This window comes from Triturus cristatus, chromosome 3_1, assembly GCF_964204655.1.
Source record: "Triturus cristatus chromosome 3_1, aTriCri1.1, whole genome shotgun sequence".
Classification (NCBI taxonomy): Eukaryota; Metazoa; Chordata; class Amphibia; order Caudata; family Salamandridae; genus Triturus; species Triturus cristatus.
This window is the reverse complement of record NC_140583.1, coordinates 792,274,106-792,293,759: the sequence shown is the minus strand read 5'-3', so window position 1 is coordinate 792,293,759 and position 19,654 is coordinate 792,274,106. Positions and strand designations below refer to the sequence as shown.

The 19,654-nt window shown below is 44.7% G+C and overlaps 1 protein-coding gene across 5 annotated transcripts in view; it reads left to right on the top strand.

Moving 5' to 3' along the window:
• Nucleotides 1–19,654, top strand: part of MLPH (melanophilin) — a 445,337-nt gene that overhangs the window by 344,540 nt on the left and 81,143 nt on the right. For all 5 annotated transcript variants that reach the window (XM_085645088.1, XM_085645087.1, XM_085645086.1 and 2 more), the window contains one exon: nt 5,871–6,053. In XM_085645088.1, the coding sequence (XP_085501214.1) occupies nt 5,871–6,053 (183 nt within the window). The remainder of the gene's footprint in view (nt 1–5,870; nt 6,054–19,654) is intronic.

Below are 19,654 nucleotides of genomic sequence, written 5' to 3'. Positions count from 1 at the left end.
TTCAAGTGAGGGGCAGTCTAACTGTGCCTTCCCCAGGTCTTCCCTGGAGGGTCCCCCCGAGCCCAGAAACTCAACCTGACCAGGTTCAAGCTCTTGCGGCTCAGTTTCCCTCAGTTCTTTAAGGTCAGCCTCCTCGGAGACTTGATCCACGACCTGGGGCAAGGGGGAAGGCGAAGCCTTACCCTTACTGCTCCTCTTCTTGGAAGGTGTCTGGTCCGTTCTTCCAGGATCCAGCACCTGTTCAGTGGGGCATCTTTTGGCCTGTGACCTGGTCACAGCAAGGACATGTGCTGGCAAACCTAACATTTCCATGTGAGTCCTCTGCTCCACTTCTGACCATTGTGACGTTTCCAAATCATTGCCCAACAGACATTCTACGGGGAGGTCTGAACTAACCACAACCTTTTTCGGGCCACTTACCCCTCCCCAGGAGAAATCAACAACTGCCATACTGTGATTGGTAGTGACGTTGCTGGCATTGGTCACTAGGTAACTGGTACCTAGCATGATCTGTCCAGGGTCCACGAAGTTAGGCGTCACCATGGTGACACTGGCACACGTGTCCCTGTAGGCCTGAGCCACTTTTCCATTTATCAAAGGTGTCTGCCTGTATTTGCCCAAAGTATTGGGACTGGCATCAGGGGACATATCCATATCCCCTGTACAGACAAGGACGGCCTGAGTGAGCGTGCCGACTAAGTCGTCACTCCCCTCGGTTCCCAAGGTTAACCCAACTAATGCCTTGGGAGGCGCACTACCACTGCTGACTGTACTAGGGGGCGCAGGTGCCTTAGGGGCTGCAGTGGTAGGAGTTTGCCCTCCTTTCTTGGTGCACTCACTAAACCAGTGAGTCTTACTTTTACAGTATTGGCACCACCTTTTTGACTGGCCTTCTTGAGTCTTCTTCTTCTGTGAAGCCTGACCCCCACCCTCTTTGGTTTGTTGGGGACCTGTCGAAGACTTCTGGTCATTTTGTTCGTTCTTGTTACCCTTTTGGTCTGCTTTCTTCTGACCACCCTGGTTCTGATTCTGGTTCTGCTTGACCCTTGTTCTGACCCATCTGTCTGCCTTCTTTCCCAATTCTTGGGGAGAGGTCAGATCCGAGTCGACAAGGTGCTGATGCAACAATTGGTTCTGACAGTTGTTTAAAATCTGTTCTCGCATGATAAGATTGTACAATCCTGTGTAATCAGTAACCTTGCTACCCAGCAACCAGCCTTCCAAAGCCTTAGTGGCACAATCGACAAAGTCAGCCCAATCCTGAGACTGAATTTTCTGGGTGTCCCGGAACAGCACCCGGTACTGTTCCGTGGTTAAGCCGAACCCATCAATCAGTGTGTTCTTCAGGACTTGGTAGTTGTTAGCATCCTCAGCTCTAGTAGTGAGGAGCTTGTCCCTTCCTTTACCTTCAAAGGAAAGCCACAGTATAGCTGCCCACTGACTTGGGGGGACGCACTGGACAGTGCAGGCCCTCTCCAAAGCAGTTATCCACTTGTGGATGTCGTCCCCTTGTTTAAAGGGGGGCACTATTTTACTCAGGTGTCTAGTGTCTATACCCCTGTCTTTCTCTCTATTGAGACTGCTGCCACCAGTGGGATCTAACCCACTTAATTTCTGCTCTCGGGCCAGGGCAAGTCTTTCTTTGGCGAGGGCAAGTTCTTCCCGCTCGATCCTCAGATTGACTTCCCGCATCTTCGCTTCATGCTCCCTCCTCTGAGGGGAAGTCATTCCTCTCTGAGAGGATGCCTGAGAGACATGTGTATGAACCGATCTGCCGGAGCCTCTGGAGAGAGACCTAGCTCGTCCGTTCCCAAGGTTAAGCCTGCTTGAGCGTGGGCCCGGGGCTCCCCCAGTTCCATTCTCATGCCTGCTTAAGTTGGTCCTTGTAAGCCTGCCGACTACCGCTGGACCTTTGTCTGCCTCGTCTCCCGATAACTCGTCCTCGTCCTCCTCCTCTGTGTGGAGGTCGAGGTCGGGGTCACCGAGGGTTCCCTCTAAGGGAGGCATGTTCCCATCTGCACTGGGGGGACCTGTGTTAGAGGACCTCCTAGCATCGTACGCCTCTAAGAGACCTATCAGAATTGCGATGGTAGGGTTAGAACCCTGGTTTAGCTTCCTGGAGGTACATAGTTGTCGCATCTCCTTGAAGCTAAGGGTTGCATATCGTGACACGACCTGTGGAGGGTCACTGACCACTAAGGGAGTCTGCGAGGACTCTCCGTGGACCGACATGCTTGTCTAGTGCGGTGTAAGTGTTGCACCTACCTACACTATGTGTTTACCTACTGATCCCTTGCTAGGAGTTGTAGTCAGGGTGTGCTAAGCCCTGTTACACTACAACAGCCGGTTCAGTAGAACTCGGAGTATTCTAAGTTAAGTTATATGTACCTGGGTACTTATGTGATCTTTCACTGCGATATTCTTAGGATACGTGTGTGGTAAAACAACAGCAAGCTCAAATCCCAACCGCTGCTCACCAATGTGAGAAGTTGGCCTGATATGTAGTGCTCACTATTCTAGTGATCACTGTGTATCATTCCAAACGACCCTTATTGATGATTGGTTGTAAGTCAACCTTTTAGACCAGCTATCCTAGTAGCGTGGATACGAGCAGTCTTTAGGCTAAACTCTAGAGGGCGTGTTAAGCCAGCTGTTTACCATCACATATACCCCTTGAACACCAAGTGAAAGGACACCACACAAGTTGTTATGAAAATAAAAGGATATTTATTTATAACAAGACTACCCTGGCTCTTTATGAGACAGGGAGCTAAGCACACTACAAAACTCTTAGGAAAATACTTCAGTTGCACAATTTACACAAATGCCCGAGGGGCACGAGAAACCATCTACACTAACAGTGAAATGCGAATGGTGAGAGTCTGGAGATACTGATTCCGGAGTGATCCGATCAGTGGGACTAAACGAAAAAGGAACTGGACACTTGTAGAGCGAACCTGCGATGGAGCACCGAGATGCTCGAGTTACCTAGCCCGGAGGCTGCGGCTGCGTGAAGTTCGTCAAGATGTCGGGAGTCCTCGTGTAGTCTCAGGAGCCTGAAAGAAGAAGTTGCTGGCAGGCGACCAGTGACGATGTTCAGAGCGATCCAAGCCTGGATCGGTGGTGAAGGGAAACCTGAAAGCAGAGGGGACTCAGTTCTCAACCGCTAGCCAGCGATCGTGTGGGTACCAGGAGGGTACCGGCTGAAGTCACCTCGACCAGGTGAGTGGGTGACGTTGGACTCGGCTGTTCCTCGGACCAGGAGGCGCGGCGGCGACCAGGATGGAGGGCGAGCTGTCCCACGAAGGTGTCTGCTGTCGACGATGCTGGGCCCAGGAAGGGGCAGCGGATCTTGGCAGTGGCCACCCAAGCGGGGGAGTCAAGATGGCGTCGGGAGTGGACCAGGAGGGTCCGTGGTACTCCTCTGTTGAAGGGGAGCAAGAGCCAGTCTGGAGCAACCAGACTAGTGATGAAACAATCGTGGTGCGTCGTGAAGAGGGCCACAAGCCGGGCGGCAAGTGGTCGAACAACGCGGTGAGCAACAAGGAGCGGAAGGGCCCCCACGCAGATCTCGGGGATGCTGGGGAGGCAGACTTCGATGCTGGAGCTGCTCAGGGTTAGGGCTTCTCAAACCCTAGGTGCACTCACTCGAGGGTCCCTCGGTGGGCGGGCTAGATAAGCGTCGTGCAGGTTCTGAAGATAGCCGGTCCCGCAGGTCTCGTCACACCTACGACTCTCAGCTGAGCTGATGAGGGAGGTAAAAGGTCAGAGATGGCAGGGAACTCGGGTCTCGTCGAGCTGGGCAGTCTTGATCCGTAGGAGAGACTTACAGCAAACCGCAAGCGCTTAGATGGTGCCTGCTGGTGCAGGGTGGCTACTCCTTAGCCACAAGGGAGAGTCTTCAGAAATAGTCAAGAGTTCCTTTCGTGGAAAGTAGTTCGTGATTCGGAGTTATCCGATTATCTGATTATCCAATTTGGGAAGGGGACTCGCTCCCACCTTTATTCTAAGAAAAAGGGGTTGGCCCGTGACTAGGTTCTACCTATGGGTGGAGCCAGGAGGGGGTGGTTACACCCCTATCCTTTGTCCGGCTTCGCGCCAGCTCAGGGGCTGGTGTGCCCCCGAAACTGGTTTGAGCCGGGCTATGCACAGTGAGCACCGGGGTGCCACTGGCAATCACCTTCCTTTCAGCCCTGCCTACCTGGGATACACAAACCCTGTCTGGGACGGTGCTAACACCGCCCTCGACAGGAAACCCTTTGTCCAAACTCCCTTCGCTGGAAGGTCCCCCAGCAGCAGGAGGTCAGACTTGTGTCTGGTGGCAGCATCCATTTTGTGATGCTGAGGCTTGAGTCAACTTTAACCGGGGTTCAGGGTTACTTCCATGTCGTGCCCCTCTAGAAGGGGGGAATGCTAACCCCGTCGCCAGAACTAGCGAGGGGTTCGTATTCCAATTCGTATGACACCTTACTCGACATGTGTAGGTGATGCGATGCCAAAGTTAGCAAAGAGTTGGCCCGCGTCACCATGGAACGGCTATTAGGACTTGGTTCCGCAAGCCGTCGACGGGCTCGGCTCGCGCCAGAGCACCATCCCACACGACTCCCCGCACTCTGCCTTCAGGATTGATAAGGCCTGCCATAGGAGTGACTGATAGGAATCCATGTGTCCATTTTAGGGTTAGGTGTAGGAATACTACACCTACAGCAACGGGTGATTACACCACGTGGCCCCAGCTGTCGTGCAGCCAGTTGTGTCAGATTTGGGCGGCCATTCCAGGGGTGGCATAATACATGCTGCAGCCCCTGGTAGGCCCTGGGTACACCGATGCCCTGGATACCTGTGGTATGCTGAGACAGGGACTGACAAGGCGGCCCAGTTCCAATTAGTGGATGCACCTAGCGTACATGTGTGTTAATTTCGAGAGAGAACAGCTAGGCTGTGGGTCTGATTGGCAGGCCCACAGCCGGAGAAAGTCGTAAACCAATGAAGCAAAAGCAAAAAATCGGGGTGATCATAGGATTGCAGACCCTACTCTCCTACACACTCTGCCTTAATTAAAAGAGTTCAGGAAGGGAGAGGAGATTCTGGCGGTGGTGGGCGGGTCTGAGTGGGGCAGGAGTGTGGGGAAGGAGCCACAGGAAGCAGTAGGTAAGAGCACAGTGCAAAAAGGCGGCAATAACAACAGAAATGTGGCAAAGGAGGCACAAACGCAGAAAATAGAGGCAAAAAGGTAAAAAGGCAAATAGCAGAACAGAGGAAGAAGAGAATACCACAGAGGTCAAAGTGGAGTGGAGTGAAATGAAAAGCGGAAGAAAAAATGAGGCAGAGTGACAAAGTTGAAGACCGGCAAAGTGTGAGTGAGAGACATGAAAGAGTGAGCTGAGTGGAAAAGAGGTCTGAAGGAAACAAAGATGGGAGAGTGGTGAAAATGAGAGAAAAACAGGCAAACAAGAGGCACAATGTCCAAAAAACAAGTGGAGTAAAATCGGGGGTCAATAGACAAAGAGAGCAAGAGAGGCAGCAGGCGAAACACGAAAAAAGGGCTAAGCAGGGAGCAGAGAAGCAAGAAAGGTAAAATATAAAAACGGAAAAGTCGGAAAGGCAGAAGCAAAAGTGCAAAAAGAGTGGCGAAAGAGACAGAAATAAGGCAGGCTCGGGGCCTCATTCTGATGCACGTGAGCCAAGCAGAGTCTAAAGGGGCAAGGCCTAGTCGGAGGACTGGGCAAAGGTAAGGTAGTCAGGCAGGGCCAGGCAGTGCCTTTGTAATGGATTCTATCCCTTTCCCAACAGACCTGGATCCTACCCTTTTCAATAAAGCGCCATCTTTATTCAAGTCATAATTCGCCTCCTTTTTCATTTGCCTCCAGTCTCCAAGTCAGGACCCACAGACGGATGCCGACCTGGAAGAGGTGACACTGAAGAGGAAACTGGGTGAACTGGCAAGTAACATCAGTGACAAGGAGGTGTCCTCGGAAGAAGAAGCAAAGAAGGTTTCGCACAAGCCTGTGCTAAGCTCCTCCAGTGATGACCTCCCTACCGAGGCCCAGAAGGTACCTTCCTGCTTGCTTTCTGATGGGCATGCAAGTAAAACCTATTGCATCAGTTGTGCATGGCTTCCATTCACCGCCAAAACAGATGCGCCCTGCAAAGCCCGAGTCCAACTCATTCCTTCTAGCACAACAGGAACAGTGTAGTGGGTAAGGGAGTGATTTCCTAAAAATCTCTGGATAACACGACCAGATTACACTAACCCACTCAACACCAGTGAGGGGCTGCGGACATTGTAAACTGTGCACTACTATTACCCAGAGAGCTCAAAATGCTCAAAGGAGGATGAGCTGCCATGTTTCTAGTGATGCCTTGTCTCACTACAGAAGATTCTTGATCAAATGCACAAATTTAAATGAAAAAACACAGGGTCAGTTTTTGAAACTGAACATGATAGCGACTGAGCTGGGGGATAGCTATAATCCAGCGGTGAAGCATATTTTATGCTGGTCAGTTACACTTTAATGATGCCACACTGAAAATCTGGATGAAAGATAACTATACTCCTTTGTATGCATGTGCAACTGAGTGAAGTAACAACAAGAAGGCATACAGGGTCTTAACAACTAGAAATGTGTACGGATAATCTAGGTACAGCGCAACATAATCTTGCAAGAGAGTATGAATGCCCATCCAAAGGCATAATATATAAATATATTTACTGTTTAAATAGTAATTTGAAAATATAAAGTTCATAAAACACAGTAAGTCATTTTAACGTGGTAATCCCAAAATGAAACCTTCAATCTCAGAATGGGAAGAGTAATCTCTCCTAGAAACCAGTAATCCGGTACTGCAAAGGGTAGTCAGTAGAACTATTCTCTAATTAAACCATTGTCAATGGCTAACAACTCTATATAATGTTTGTGGAGCTCTAATTTTCGAAAATGCCTTAAATTCATAAAGTATATGGCATACCCAGAATATGAGAGATAGAGAGCTAATAATTCATTCTTGTCTTTATATTTCTGTCACACAGCCCCACAATTTCAAAAAATCCACACTCCCCCCTCGAACAACTTCTCCAGTCTCCTGCATGTGGTCATTGTACGGATCTCCAGCTCCTGTCCAGACGTAAAGCCCTTTATTGTCTACTAACGTCATGGTCTTCTGGATTTACAAACTGTCCAGATGGTCTCAGTTCCCTCACTCTGTGCATAGCCTCGTTTTCACTTTCAGAATTCATTTCCATCTCCAAGATCCTCATTGATAAAGAAGAAAGAACACCAACCTCAACAAGTTGTCCAGGATCCAGGAGCAGAAAAAGAATAAAAAAAGAGAGAGAGAAAAAGAAAATGGCCCTCATGGGCCTCACTTTGTTAAGAGGAAACCCAATTTGTCTGCCACTTGCTGTCTTGTTTGATCATTCGAAACCCTTTCCTTCAATGCCCCAGTTTCGCCGCTGAGTCTATGTTTGAATAAACCTCCGAGCAGAACTGCCTGGTCTAAGAGACTCTTCACTACTCTCCCCTCAGGCCACGACAGGCGACATAGGAGTTTAAACGAATATTTGACTTTGTGAGAACTTTGCTCAAAAGCCAAATCGCCAAGTTCTCCAGTAGCAGGAACTGAATGAGCTCATCTCCCCAATGTGTCCTTGGCCCTCATTTGCCTTTCCTGACCGTGGAAGGTACTCCGGCACTGACCTCTGAGGCCACCTCCAGTGTTTATTGCACTGCATCACTCATGTGATTGGTCAGTCTTTTCCACGTCTTGTTCAGCCTTTGAAGAGTACAACGTCGTTCCCATAACTTCACTACCCTCATCCTACTCTTTCACACCGCGCCTTCCTCTCAAAAGACAATATCATGGCATGTGTGCGAGTATACCCCTTCCTTTAAACAATTGCCCTTTGTAAGCGCTGACCTGCCTTATGCCCATTTATTTAATGGAAAGCTGCAGCATGCACCATTATGCAGGGCTGCACAACCACTTCATACATCTGGGAAGGAGCCCAACAGGGATTGCAAGGTACCGTCAGCTCACTGACTGTTCACAGCGCTGACCCAGCCTCATCAAGGCCATTGACTGGCAGCATAAGTCCTTGCCCAGATTCTTCAAACTATACTTAGTTGTTCACCATTTGGGATAGACATTCATTCTTATGCCCAACCAACATCTTACTGCACATTTGGAGAATCCAGGCTCAACTCTAAGCTTTGGAAAAGCATAACGTTTCTTCCTGGGACTTTTTCACTTTCACTGATGCAAACATTAAAAAAGATTGATGTTTTATTCTTAAGATACCCGAAGGCTCAATGTCTCCTCTTTAGTCCGCTTTCCTCTTCCTCCTTCTTTGATCCATCATCTCCCTTGACATTGTGTATATTTATGTCTCAGTTCTGCATCAACCATCTTCTTTTTCCATCTTTTTGTCTTAGTGGATGGGAAAAAAACCTGTTCCCAATGACATGTTATTCACATATATGGCAAACTTTGTTCCTCTCCATGTTTCTCCCAATTTTAGTTTTTTCTTCCCATCTTCTTTGTGCTTTCCTCTCTGCCCTTGCCCTGCTCAGGTCATTTTTGCCTGCATCCATGTGCACTTAACAGTATTCTCCCTACCTCCTACCTCTTAAGGGTGGTCACAAGTTAACTGCTGGCCGTCTCCCATTGCTGCATATTTTATCGTCATGCCTTTCTTATCACCACTCTTGGCATCATTTGAAGTTTGGTAGAACGGAGCCGTGCCAAACTCCCTATTTTCCGCACTCATTTAGCAGTAGTGGAAAACCAGGTTTCTGACGGCGAAGCCTCAGCTGTCTCTCTCAACAGTGGAGCCCCATCTCACCTTGACTCAGTGACCAGACCGCCTCCGGACAACTTGTTTGCAATGGCAGTAGTCCCATCATGATTAGAAAGTTAGAAAACTCCCTCTGTATCAGAGAAATATTTTTTTTTCTGCAGGATGAACCCCCTACTTTTGGGCTTTTATTGTGCAGATCAAAAAATGAAGTTATCATGGGAAAGCGGTTGGAGAATGGTTTTCTACACTCCAAGGGGCTTATTTGCAAGCGGCTTGCACCACCGGTATGTCACTTTTTCCCACTTTGAAAGTGACGAACCGGCGGCGCAAGGGGCTTGTAAACAAGCCCCCAAATCTCCATATTGTGCCTCGAACCACTGAAAAAACTCAGAGTGGGAGGTATTTACCACATGAGGTAAGCACCACAACTTGGGGTACACCTTGCTCCTGGTACAGTTAGTACCACTCCTTTCCCACTGTATTTGGAATCAAGGACAGAATACAGAGACTGTTATTAATTAAAAGAGACACACTTTACAAGCGCCTTTAATACATAGAAATGTAAAAATGAAAATGAACAGTAGATTCACACAACACAATAGACATCCAAAGTATCAACAACAAATCCAATGTATCAACATTGGGTACCCAAATTGCAATTAAAATCTAATGTTTTTTTTGTAATTAACTGAGTTTGATCACGGCGCTGTTTGTAATCATGCATAAACAAGCCAAGGGTTTTAGTGGTCTCAGTTATGAAATCTAGACCTGTGATATGTTACTCAATGTGGTGGGATGTGACTACCAACATTTCCACCGAAAATGACGGTCTACCACTTTACCTTTGGCGATCACCACAAAAAACCATTGAAATTGCATGAGCCGTGATCACCTCTATTAATCTGGCTGAACAGGTCTGATGTGCACTAATGAGAATCATCCTCCTGAAGTCAGGTTTTGGCGCAAAAAGTGCTTGAAGACCATAGGGTTCTCACTGGTATGCAGGGATAAAGAGGGTTGAGTGTGGCTGTGACACTAATCAATCTCTGTGCTATCTCCACACTTCTGAAAAGCACATTGATCTCATCCTGGGTGCGTTTTCTTGCCTGTGTTAAGTGGTGTATGAGGCAACTGGTCCACCTACTCCTATTTGTATTGAAGAAGCATTTTATTTTAAATAGGTTATTCGATTTGATCGCTGACAAGTGACTAATAGAACCTATTGCGCCTGACAGGTTTAAGAAGAAAGGTGAGTCATGGATATGCTGTTTCACATCAGTTGCAAGCAAGGGCAGTGGTGTAGGCTTCCATGCAAGACAGCACCTTGCTCAGCTCTCTACTAATGGCCTCGTTGTTTTGTGAAAGTCTTTTTTCTAGAGGAGCCACAACAGTAGAGGACTACCACACATTTCCTTCATCCCCTCTGTGTTTTCATTAGCTTGTTCTTTCCTTTAGTCATTCTTTTGTTCTTTCTTAATTTCTGCTACCCTCACTTCCATTCACTTTCTCTACTTACTGTCCCTTTCCTCACATTTTGTTTCTTTTCTCTTTTAGTTCTTTCTTTCAAGCATGTCTTGGTGATGTCAAGAGATGGGTAAATGACTACATTGAAACAGTCAAATGACAGACATCCTGGTTTTTGGTACATCAAGCTTGCTATAAATCCTAGTTTCAACCTTACTCTGGTTCTTTTGTTGGACCAAACACTCTATCCCTAAAGCCAAATAGAATACATGGGAATGATGCTGGTTGCTCCCCATAGTATGAAACCGCAGGATAATAAGAATATCTGCAATATATTTATCGTTTGTTCATTCCTTCGGAAGACAATCTATTAGATCCATTAGATTCCACCAGATCTTAGGAGTATAGTTGTCAGCTCAGTGCTGCATTTCTGGTTGGACTTTGCTATTTTTCTCTATCAGGCCATCACAACAGATATTTTGAAGATGTTGCAGGTAGCAGACGATGCAGGCATCAGGCAGGCTGACCTTCTCGACCCCCACAGTAAGAAGAAAATGGCACCGTCTTATGATTGATAATCCAGTGCAGTATAAATGCTTGTGTAGCTTGCACCCCAGTCTCCAAGGGGATGCCCCCAATATTTATCTGACAAATGTCACTTTCACTATCCAAAAGGGAGAACAGATGATCAGTAAATGGTACCATAGACCCAACCCCTTCCCTACCCATTTCAATACGGCGGATGGTGGTGGGGAGGGTGAGTAGTTTGATCAGGCAAAGAATTACACTTTGAACTTCTTATAAGCACTGTTAGAGCTTGAACCTCCCTTCTAGAAGTTAAAAATTGTGATTTTCCCATTGGTAACCTTGCAACTTCTAGTGCACTCAGTAGCAACGTGATTAGTACTCCAATATGTTGTTATATAACGAGATGAAATACCATAATCTAAGTCTGCTTCTCATTGGTCACAAAAATTGTGAACTGTTGACATCACGTCGATAGTTACAGCCTAGCTGCACTCTTAAATGGTTTTGGTAACATTCATAAATACACTACAAAGCATTCATAGATCCAATGCCTCGGACCCTGCCTCCCTCAGACCCATCCGGACCTCAATGTCCAAAACCTACCTGAAGCTCAAAACTTGGCTAAGTTGCAGGAATCCCGAGTGCTTCTTCACTCATGCAAAGTCACTTGGATTCGCTATTGACACAAACCTCACTCTTGAGGGACACATTGCCAGGAAAACAAACTCAGCCTGTCACCAGCACTCTCTACTAAATAAAGTGAAATCATTCTTCCCAGAAAGCGACTTCACAACTACTGTTCAAGCCCTCATATGCTTGCCTCTGGATTGTGTCCCTGCCATGCTCCGTGGCCTCCCAGACTCCACACTGGCTTCTTTAAGGGCATCCTATACACTGTAGAATGCCTGTTTAAAGTAAATGTACTCTGAAAGAGAGCTGCCCTCAACTTATCAATGAACGTGTAAGTTTAAGGTTGATTGTCAGTTTTCATGACTGCATTGAGGCCTCTGCAGTCCACACAAAAGCTGAGGTTCGTGAACCCCTGCATTGACACTGGAAATAAAAGGCTTATCAGTGGGCTCTGTGAGGGCTCAGAGAGCCCATACGTCTAATATCTCAGACATTTCAACCCTGAGGCATTCCTGAATCTTGCCTGATACCTGGAACAACTTTGACTTTAACTGTACAGGTAGAGGTTCTTCTATGTGTCTTTTTTGGATGCACCACAACATAAGATCTGGTATCAAAGAGACATGCTTTAAAAAGGAACTATATTCCACTTACAGCTGTCATGGAAAGTTGGGGGAGAGTTTCACTCTTCTCCGTTGCTCCATCTTGCTGAGCCCCTCACAGCATGTCAGGGAGAAGTTCACGTTTCTCCTTATCCTTGCCTGGAGCGACGTGAAGCGCTGCAAGTTCTACCCACTGGATTTTTGGCTTGAGCCGGTTCACAAATTTTTTCAATGCAGTTTAGTCTGCCTTGTCCCTTGATCCTCTAAAGCGTGCAGTTGTATTGGTTCTATGATCAAGTTCTCCCTACCATTCTGGTACTTAAGCAGCATGGTCTTCTTATGATGCCACTCTCCGAGGACCTTCTGAATAGCCTGGAGGTTGTACTTAGCTTTGGGTTGGGCCACCTTCTTCCAAATCTCCAACACTTACTCAATCATAGGACAAGGTAGTCCCATACAGAATGGGCAAAATTCAATCAAAGAGTGCTGAATACAACACTCTTCTGTGGCCTCTCCCCTTGGACTAAAAGCCGACTTAGAAAAAGGATGTCCTCAGCGGAGCTTAAAATGTACACATCCTGCGCCTAGGCACATTGATAAAACAAATAAAAAGACCTTTTGGTCTGAGGGTTGTACAAGGTGTAAAATGTTTGATTTACTCTACATGTGTCCCTTCTTCCTTTCATAATTATTAAGATGAAGTTAGGACCATGTCAGAAATTAAACCACCTGGTAACTTTCGTAATTCATGCAGAGCTGACGGAAAAACCTTCTTTTTTGTGCCTTCTCGACCCTTAGTTGCTGTGTAAATGGAATCTTGTGTGCCATGTTCAGGTGAATGTTTTTATGGCATTTCTGCCCCACTATTTGCTGGCTGGACCCAGATTAAGGGGTAACGTCTCACTATTCAGTCAGTAATCTTTTGTTCCAAAATATTCTAAAACATCCAGCCTTCAGTCTGCACCTCCGTTTGAATACATAGACCTTCAGTCTGCACCTCCGTTTGAATACACAGATCTATCCGGCTAATGCCTCCTTCCCGTAGCAACTGTTGCCATGCAGGGTGTTCCCCTGAGGGTGTTTGAAAGCATTCCCTTGTCAGTGTAGAAGATTTCAAGGATTCCCCAATAGGTTCTGTATTGGCAGATGTATGAAATTCACCTTTTCTAAGTGGTAACTCCTGATTTTGCACCTTTTGCTGGGCCCTATATTTTAGCTTGCTTCAGAACTCTTGTCCACATTTCCTCTGTTAACCAGTAGTAAAAAGCCTGTTCTCCTCCTTTAAATATGGCTGAATTGGCATACTCCTAATTGGTATATTTAAGGTTCCTATAAGTCCCAAGTATATGGTACAAAATATACCCTGGGCCAAGCAGTTAAAGGCCACTAATGGACTGCAGCACCTATTGTGCCATCCTCTACATTGGGAGTGCCAACATGGCATCAGGCCTCCCATTGTAGCCTGACTGTAACAGTGTAAAAACTCCAATTTGACCTCTCAAAGTAAACCCTTTTGAAAGGTCTAAACCTCCCTTGTAAATATAAGTCACCCATATGTTTGCCTTGTATCTCACACAGCAGGGTTCTTGGTATTTAAAGTAGGACATGTAGAAATGTATTATTAACATGCCCCTACAGTGACTAGAATCCAAAATATATATTTCACTGTGGTAGGCCTAGCTGTCCTATGTAGAAAACCACAGTACAGATTAAAATCCAAGTACTGTATCTCAGGAATGGGGCTAGCAATAAAAATAATTAAGCAACTATTTCAGTAGTTAATAAAAATGCAATTTAGTAGTGAAGTCGGATTTTTACCAGCTTTTAGAAAGTTATCTGATCCCTGCCTGAAGTTCCTAGAGGCTAATTTGCATATGTTCTCCAACTTTTCCCAGCCAGTTATTTACATTTGAATAGGCATGTGCCTCACAAGAGTAAACAATAAGCTGTCCTGAATGGGCAGAAATGACTCCTCTCATCCTCATAGAATATGCACAGTGGGGGCTGTGGACATCTTTTTTGACACTCCACTGTCAAATCCTCCTGAAATTTCAAATGCTGCTTGACAGGTCTGCTGGGTTTACATGTAACTCTTGAGGCACATTTGAAAGGAGGGGAGCAGGATGCCATGACAATTCTTGCGTATTCACTGGCTGGTTGCTCAAGAAACCTGATTTTTTCCTTCCAGACTTCTGTCTTTGGGTTTATTGTGGGTATGGTGGCTTCCCCAAATAAGATCTTAGTGTTAGATGTGAAAGGACATTAGGATTACCATATTATATTCCCCACATATACCCCATAATACAACGCCCATGTTTAGTGTGGCTGAAGACTTTCACCATCTTGAAAATGCCCCAAGTCTGCAGGGTTAACCCTGTGAACTTTTACCCCATGTATTAGGTTGTCCCCAAGAGTTATTCCCACCCACTAGCTTGTGCCTGGTATAATTGTGGCTTCTCCAGTGATCCCCTTCAGAATACTGCTGGACTAGATGAAGAACAGAAGAGGACTGGGCTTGCTGTCTTTGACTTGAGAAGAACCCTGAAGGACTAGGTCGGCTCCATTTTGTTTCCAGGACAGAGAAGTGCACTCCAAGGGTCATAAACATGACATCTTGTTTAAGCTGCAGGGATACAACACGCTAAAAGAGGCTTTTCCTGCAGCTGCACAGCTGACCAGTGGCAACAAGACCTGGACTATACCCTGCTGCTGGCTACTGCATAACATCCTATGAGTCTCCAAGTGCCTTCCATGAGGTCCTGTGTTTTTTAGAAAGGCACTCCTGTGGTGGATTGTGAATTAAAGGTCTGAGTCAGAAGGTAAAATCTTTGGCCAGAACAATCCTGTTAAGTATATTCAACCTGCCCTCCATAGCGATTAGCCTCAAATAATGCCTATGTCTGGGTCTACTGTGACCTGTGACTAACATTGTCGCTTTGTGCTTTTTGGCACTATTTCTATTTAAAATTTCAAAATTTGTATCTCCAGTTCACCTTATTGAATGTTTGTAATTTTGGAGTCATGTTTTATTAGTTTTTGCTTTCTTTTTTAATTCAGTATGGAATGTTTATTGTTTTGCAGTTTGACATTATTACTGTTTTGATACCTCATAAATACTTTACACTGCCTGTCTTCTCTGTGCCACAGATACTAGGGGCTTTAGCGACTTTGAGGATTCACCCTCACAGGGTTGTGATTGTTCTTTGAAATGGGCAGTCATCCACCCCAAATATTAATCCAATTTCTTAGAGCGAAGCATATATCTGGTTAATTCTAAATCAGCAGACCGTTGTTTCTTGGTTACACTCTTCGGAGCCACACATGTTGGTTGCCGATGTGTTCAACATCCCAGCATCCCTTGCCCTTTCAAAATCTTGTCAGAGGATATGTATTCTTTACTAACACAGAGCTGCCAGAGCAGTCACCTTCTGTCAAGCTCTTTAAACATTGTGCAGGAAGTGCTGAGAATTCCTGACATTTATTTGACTTAAGAATCTATGTGTCCTTTGCCCACATACCCATGGAAACCATGGCCATCTTTAAGGGTATGCCCGCAGGTTACTGCCTGATATCATACAACAGATTGATTATGTGGACACTAAACTCTTGGCGGGGAACTTAGTCACTACTCTTGTGGGCCCTTAACTACCCTTCAGCCATCCTGGTGTGTGTATGTATATATATATATATATATATAGGGGTCCCCGTTATTTTAAATAACTTTAAATAAGTATATAATATGTCAACAGGTATACTACTAAGAGAATTTTAACTCTATTTATAGTCTATTTTATATATTTTATATTCTATTCCATTATATTTGATAGTAATTGTACTTGGTGATTCCCCATAAAACTCGAAAATACACATATATTTATTTACGAGGACTATTTGAGGCACTGCTCATGATCACTGAGAATAAACTGATCTGTACTCCTTGTGAGAATATAATAGAACAACTCTATACATGATACACCAACAAGAGAGGGTAAATTCAGGAAAGGACAGGAGAGGTGTGTTGGAGTAATGACTAGGAAGTTGGATTTTAAAATATTTATATAATTCATATTTTACAGATTTTTATATTTATATTTATATGCACAGTTCTATATTGAACGTTTTCTTTGAAATTGTTTAAAATGTGTATTATATTTATTAAGTGTATTTATATGTAATATTTATTAATTTATTTTAACTATCCTCCATTACACAGCCTAGGAGGTATCTGGACAGGTTTATATCAAATATGATCACCTCCTATACCATTGAACTCTAGCTCGCATTTCTCCCCTCCAAACCGTTTTTACCCCACACACAGAATTTTAATTTTATCTTTATCTTTGTCTATATCTCCTACTACATTTGCCAAGAATTTAATATAGTTTTCATTTTTAAGCCAAGCAACTATATTGTATTTATACTAAATACATCTAGGCAGCACTGCACTTTATTATATTATATATATTTTTATAATATAACTTTAAAAAAATATATATATATATATATATATAATTTAAACACATAATCTCACTTTATTATGATATTTTTTTGCTCCTTCTCGTTTACCATAACAATGACATTAATTTGTTATGTAAGAAAAAGAAAAATGTAATTTATTTATTTTGACTTTGCTATTTTGCACATGATTAGCTTATGACATACACATTAGATATACTTATTGACTAGAGTTATCTTATCTTTAGAAAACTTTATTTCGACCGCAAAGGCCATAAAAGCAACAATACATAACAATAATTTTTGTACAAAGCACAACACATTTCAGCCACCAATGCAGAATACAAAAATCAATTAAATTAAAATAACCAGAAAATTAACAATTGGTAGCAAATTTCCTCCGCTGTAACCATACAGCATTTAGGAAACGTGAAACAGCAAAAACAATTGCAGGATAGGTGTCGTATTTTAAAACTCGCAGGGCATTAACACAATCACGGAAACCAAGATTCTTACAAATTAATTTTACCCAGCGATTTCTGTGCGCACGATATGTTGGGCAGAAGAAAAACACATGTTTTTCGTCCTCCTGTTTATAGCCACATGCAGGGCATAGAATACTTTTGTTAATGTCCCATTTAGAAGTAAATGATCTTAGTGGTAGGGTACCTATTCTAAACTGGACATATAACTTCCTAGCAGCAGGGGGGAAAATCACATCCAGAAAAGACTCCCTTACATAATTCGGTTTGACCAAAAGAAACTGCTCCGTCAGCCTACCTACATTTGGGTTCATGTGCAAACGAAGCAGATTAAAATGCCTGATTTCCTCGGCAAGATTGGTTTTAGAAACAGCTGGGCAAGAAATTCCTGGAGTATCCCAGAGTTCCTGACGACCAATCTTGCGGCAAATATCCCTGACATAAATTAACCAAGGGACATTCATGTGTTTAATTACAGGCCAGAGCTCCAAAAAGTCATCTCTGTAGACTTCCAGGTCCGGATTGGACCAAAGTCTCTTCCAGTATTGCACAGGTCGGGCCGCCACCACTTCTTCAATTGGAAGCAGTCCCAGATCAAATCTAATGGGGACTAACGGTGTGCTAGGGGGTAAACTTAGCAATTTCCTTATAAAGGAATTTTCTACCCTCGATAGACTACCTATTGTGGAATGGCCCCATAGTTCAGCTCCATAAGTCGCAGCCGGTCTGGCCTGTGTTTTAAAAATTTCAACTACTGGTAGAGCTGGTTTGAAAGCTGAGCCTTTAAATAATCTGGCCATGCCCCCTGTGGTTTGAGTCAGCCTGAGCATAGAATTAATGACCTGGCCTCCCCAGCCCAGGTCTTCTTGCAGTATGATCCCTAAATAAGTAAACGTTTTCACCCGTTCCAAAGGAATAGCGTTTAGAACAGGGTTGGGGCGAGTACGTTTAGGAGGATTAAGGATCATGAATTTTGTTTTTGCAAGATTAATCTCAAGACCCCGGTCATTGCAAAAGTCTACAAAGCCGTCTAAAATGCGCTGAATTCCCATGGGAGTGCGTGACAACAACAAGGTGTCGTCAGCAAACATTAACGCTGGTACCTTGCCCGAGGCAAGCCTGGGAACATCAGTGTCTTTTAGAGCTAGTAGATGGTTTATGAGCCCATTGATGTAAAGGCAAAACAAGGTGGGCGCTAGCACACATCCTTGTCGTACTCCACGTCTAACTGGAAAGCGTTCGGAAAGTTCCCCGTACTTTCCACACCTAACCTGGGCAAAGTTGGTCGTATGTAGATTTTTCAGGACCTCTAAAAGATATAAGGGAACATTTAGCGACTGAAGCACAGCCCAAAGCTTTTCTCTAGGGACCAGATCGAATGCAGATCTTAAATCAACAAATATGAGGTAGAGGCTGCCACCCTCTACATTCACAGACTTCCAGAATAGGACCTGGAGACGAAAGATCTGGTCCAGAGTTGAGGTGCCCTTCCTAAAACCAGCCTGCAAAGTGCTTAGGATGTTGTTTTCTTCTTCCCAAGCCTGTAATCTATTCAGAATTATGCGCCAGAATAATTTTTGGGTCGTATCAATTAAACTTATCGGGCGATAATTCGAGGGCTGTAAGGGACAACCTTTTTTGTGGATAGGCACTATCTCCGCCCCTCGCCATGTTGATGGTGGTACTGCCCCACAAAGAATGGAATTAAAAAGAACACATAAGTAGGGCGCCCAAATCGCGGGTTCGGACCTAAAAAGGTCACCTGGGATTTTGTCCAAACCCGGCGCTTTATTGGGAATAAGCGTAGAAATGGCATTTTCGACCTCCTGGATCGTAATTCGTGGAATAGATTCAGCACAGAGAGTTGGGTTAGAAAAAGAATCACTTAAAAAGGATGGATCAAAATTTGCTATAGAATATAGGCCCCCAAAGTGCCCTTCCCATACTGCAGGAGCTATATTGGAGCCAGTGATGATATCGGGATCTTTCTTGCCATTACTAACAATGGCCCAAAAAGTCCTAAAATCCTTATGGTGTAGAGATAGTCTCAGCTCCTCCCACTTATCATCTTCCCATAATTTCTTTGCCCTGGCAATCTGTTTTTTATATTGTTCCCGTGCTAATTTAATCGTAGTTTTGTCTTTAGCTTTTATAGCCAGAATCAACTCAGATTTTAACTTCCTACACTCGGAAGTATACCAAGGATGTTTGTTCGCCACCTGGGGCTTAGGGGCCTCAGATCTAGAAAAAACATCTAAGAGTCTCGTGGCTAACTTGGTGTGGATGGTAACAGGGCTAGATAAGGTTTCAGCAGAGGAGTTATTTAACCCAACTTCAGCCATTTCAGAAAGACATGGAACTGCCAAACTATACATTTCTGCCAGTTTCGCAGGACACGTAAAAATACTTGGCCATCTAACTCTACGCTTGTTATTATGGAGAATAAGAGGTTGCTTAAGAGTAAGCATCCCATTATCATAGGTTGCAAGTCCCCACTGATCGGGTTTTAGTTTCAGAGTGAGAGCATTGTGGTCACTATCGCCACGGGCGATCACCCTAAAATCTAAAACCTTATCCCAGGATTTTGTGTCAATCAGGATATAATCCAAAATCGACAGATGCCCAACTCTGTTGAAGGTAGTATGGCCAGGCTGGTCAGATTTAAATCTGCCATTGCAAGCCCTCAACGATAGGGA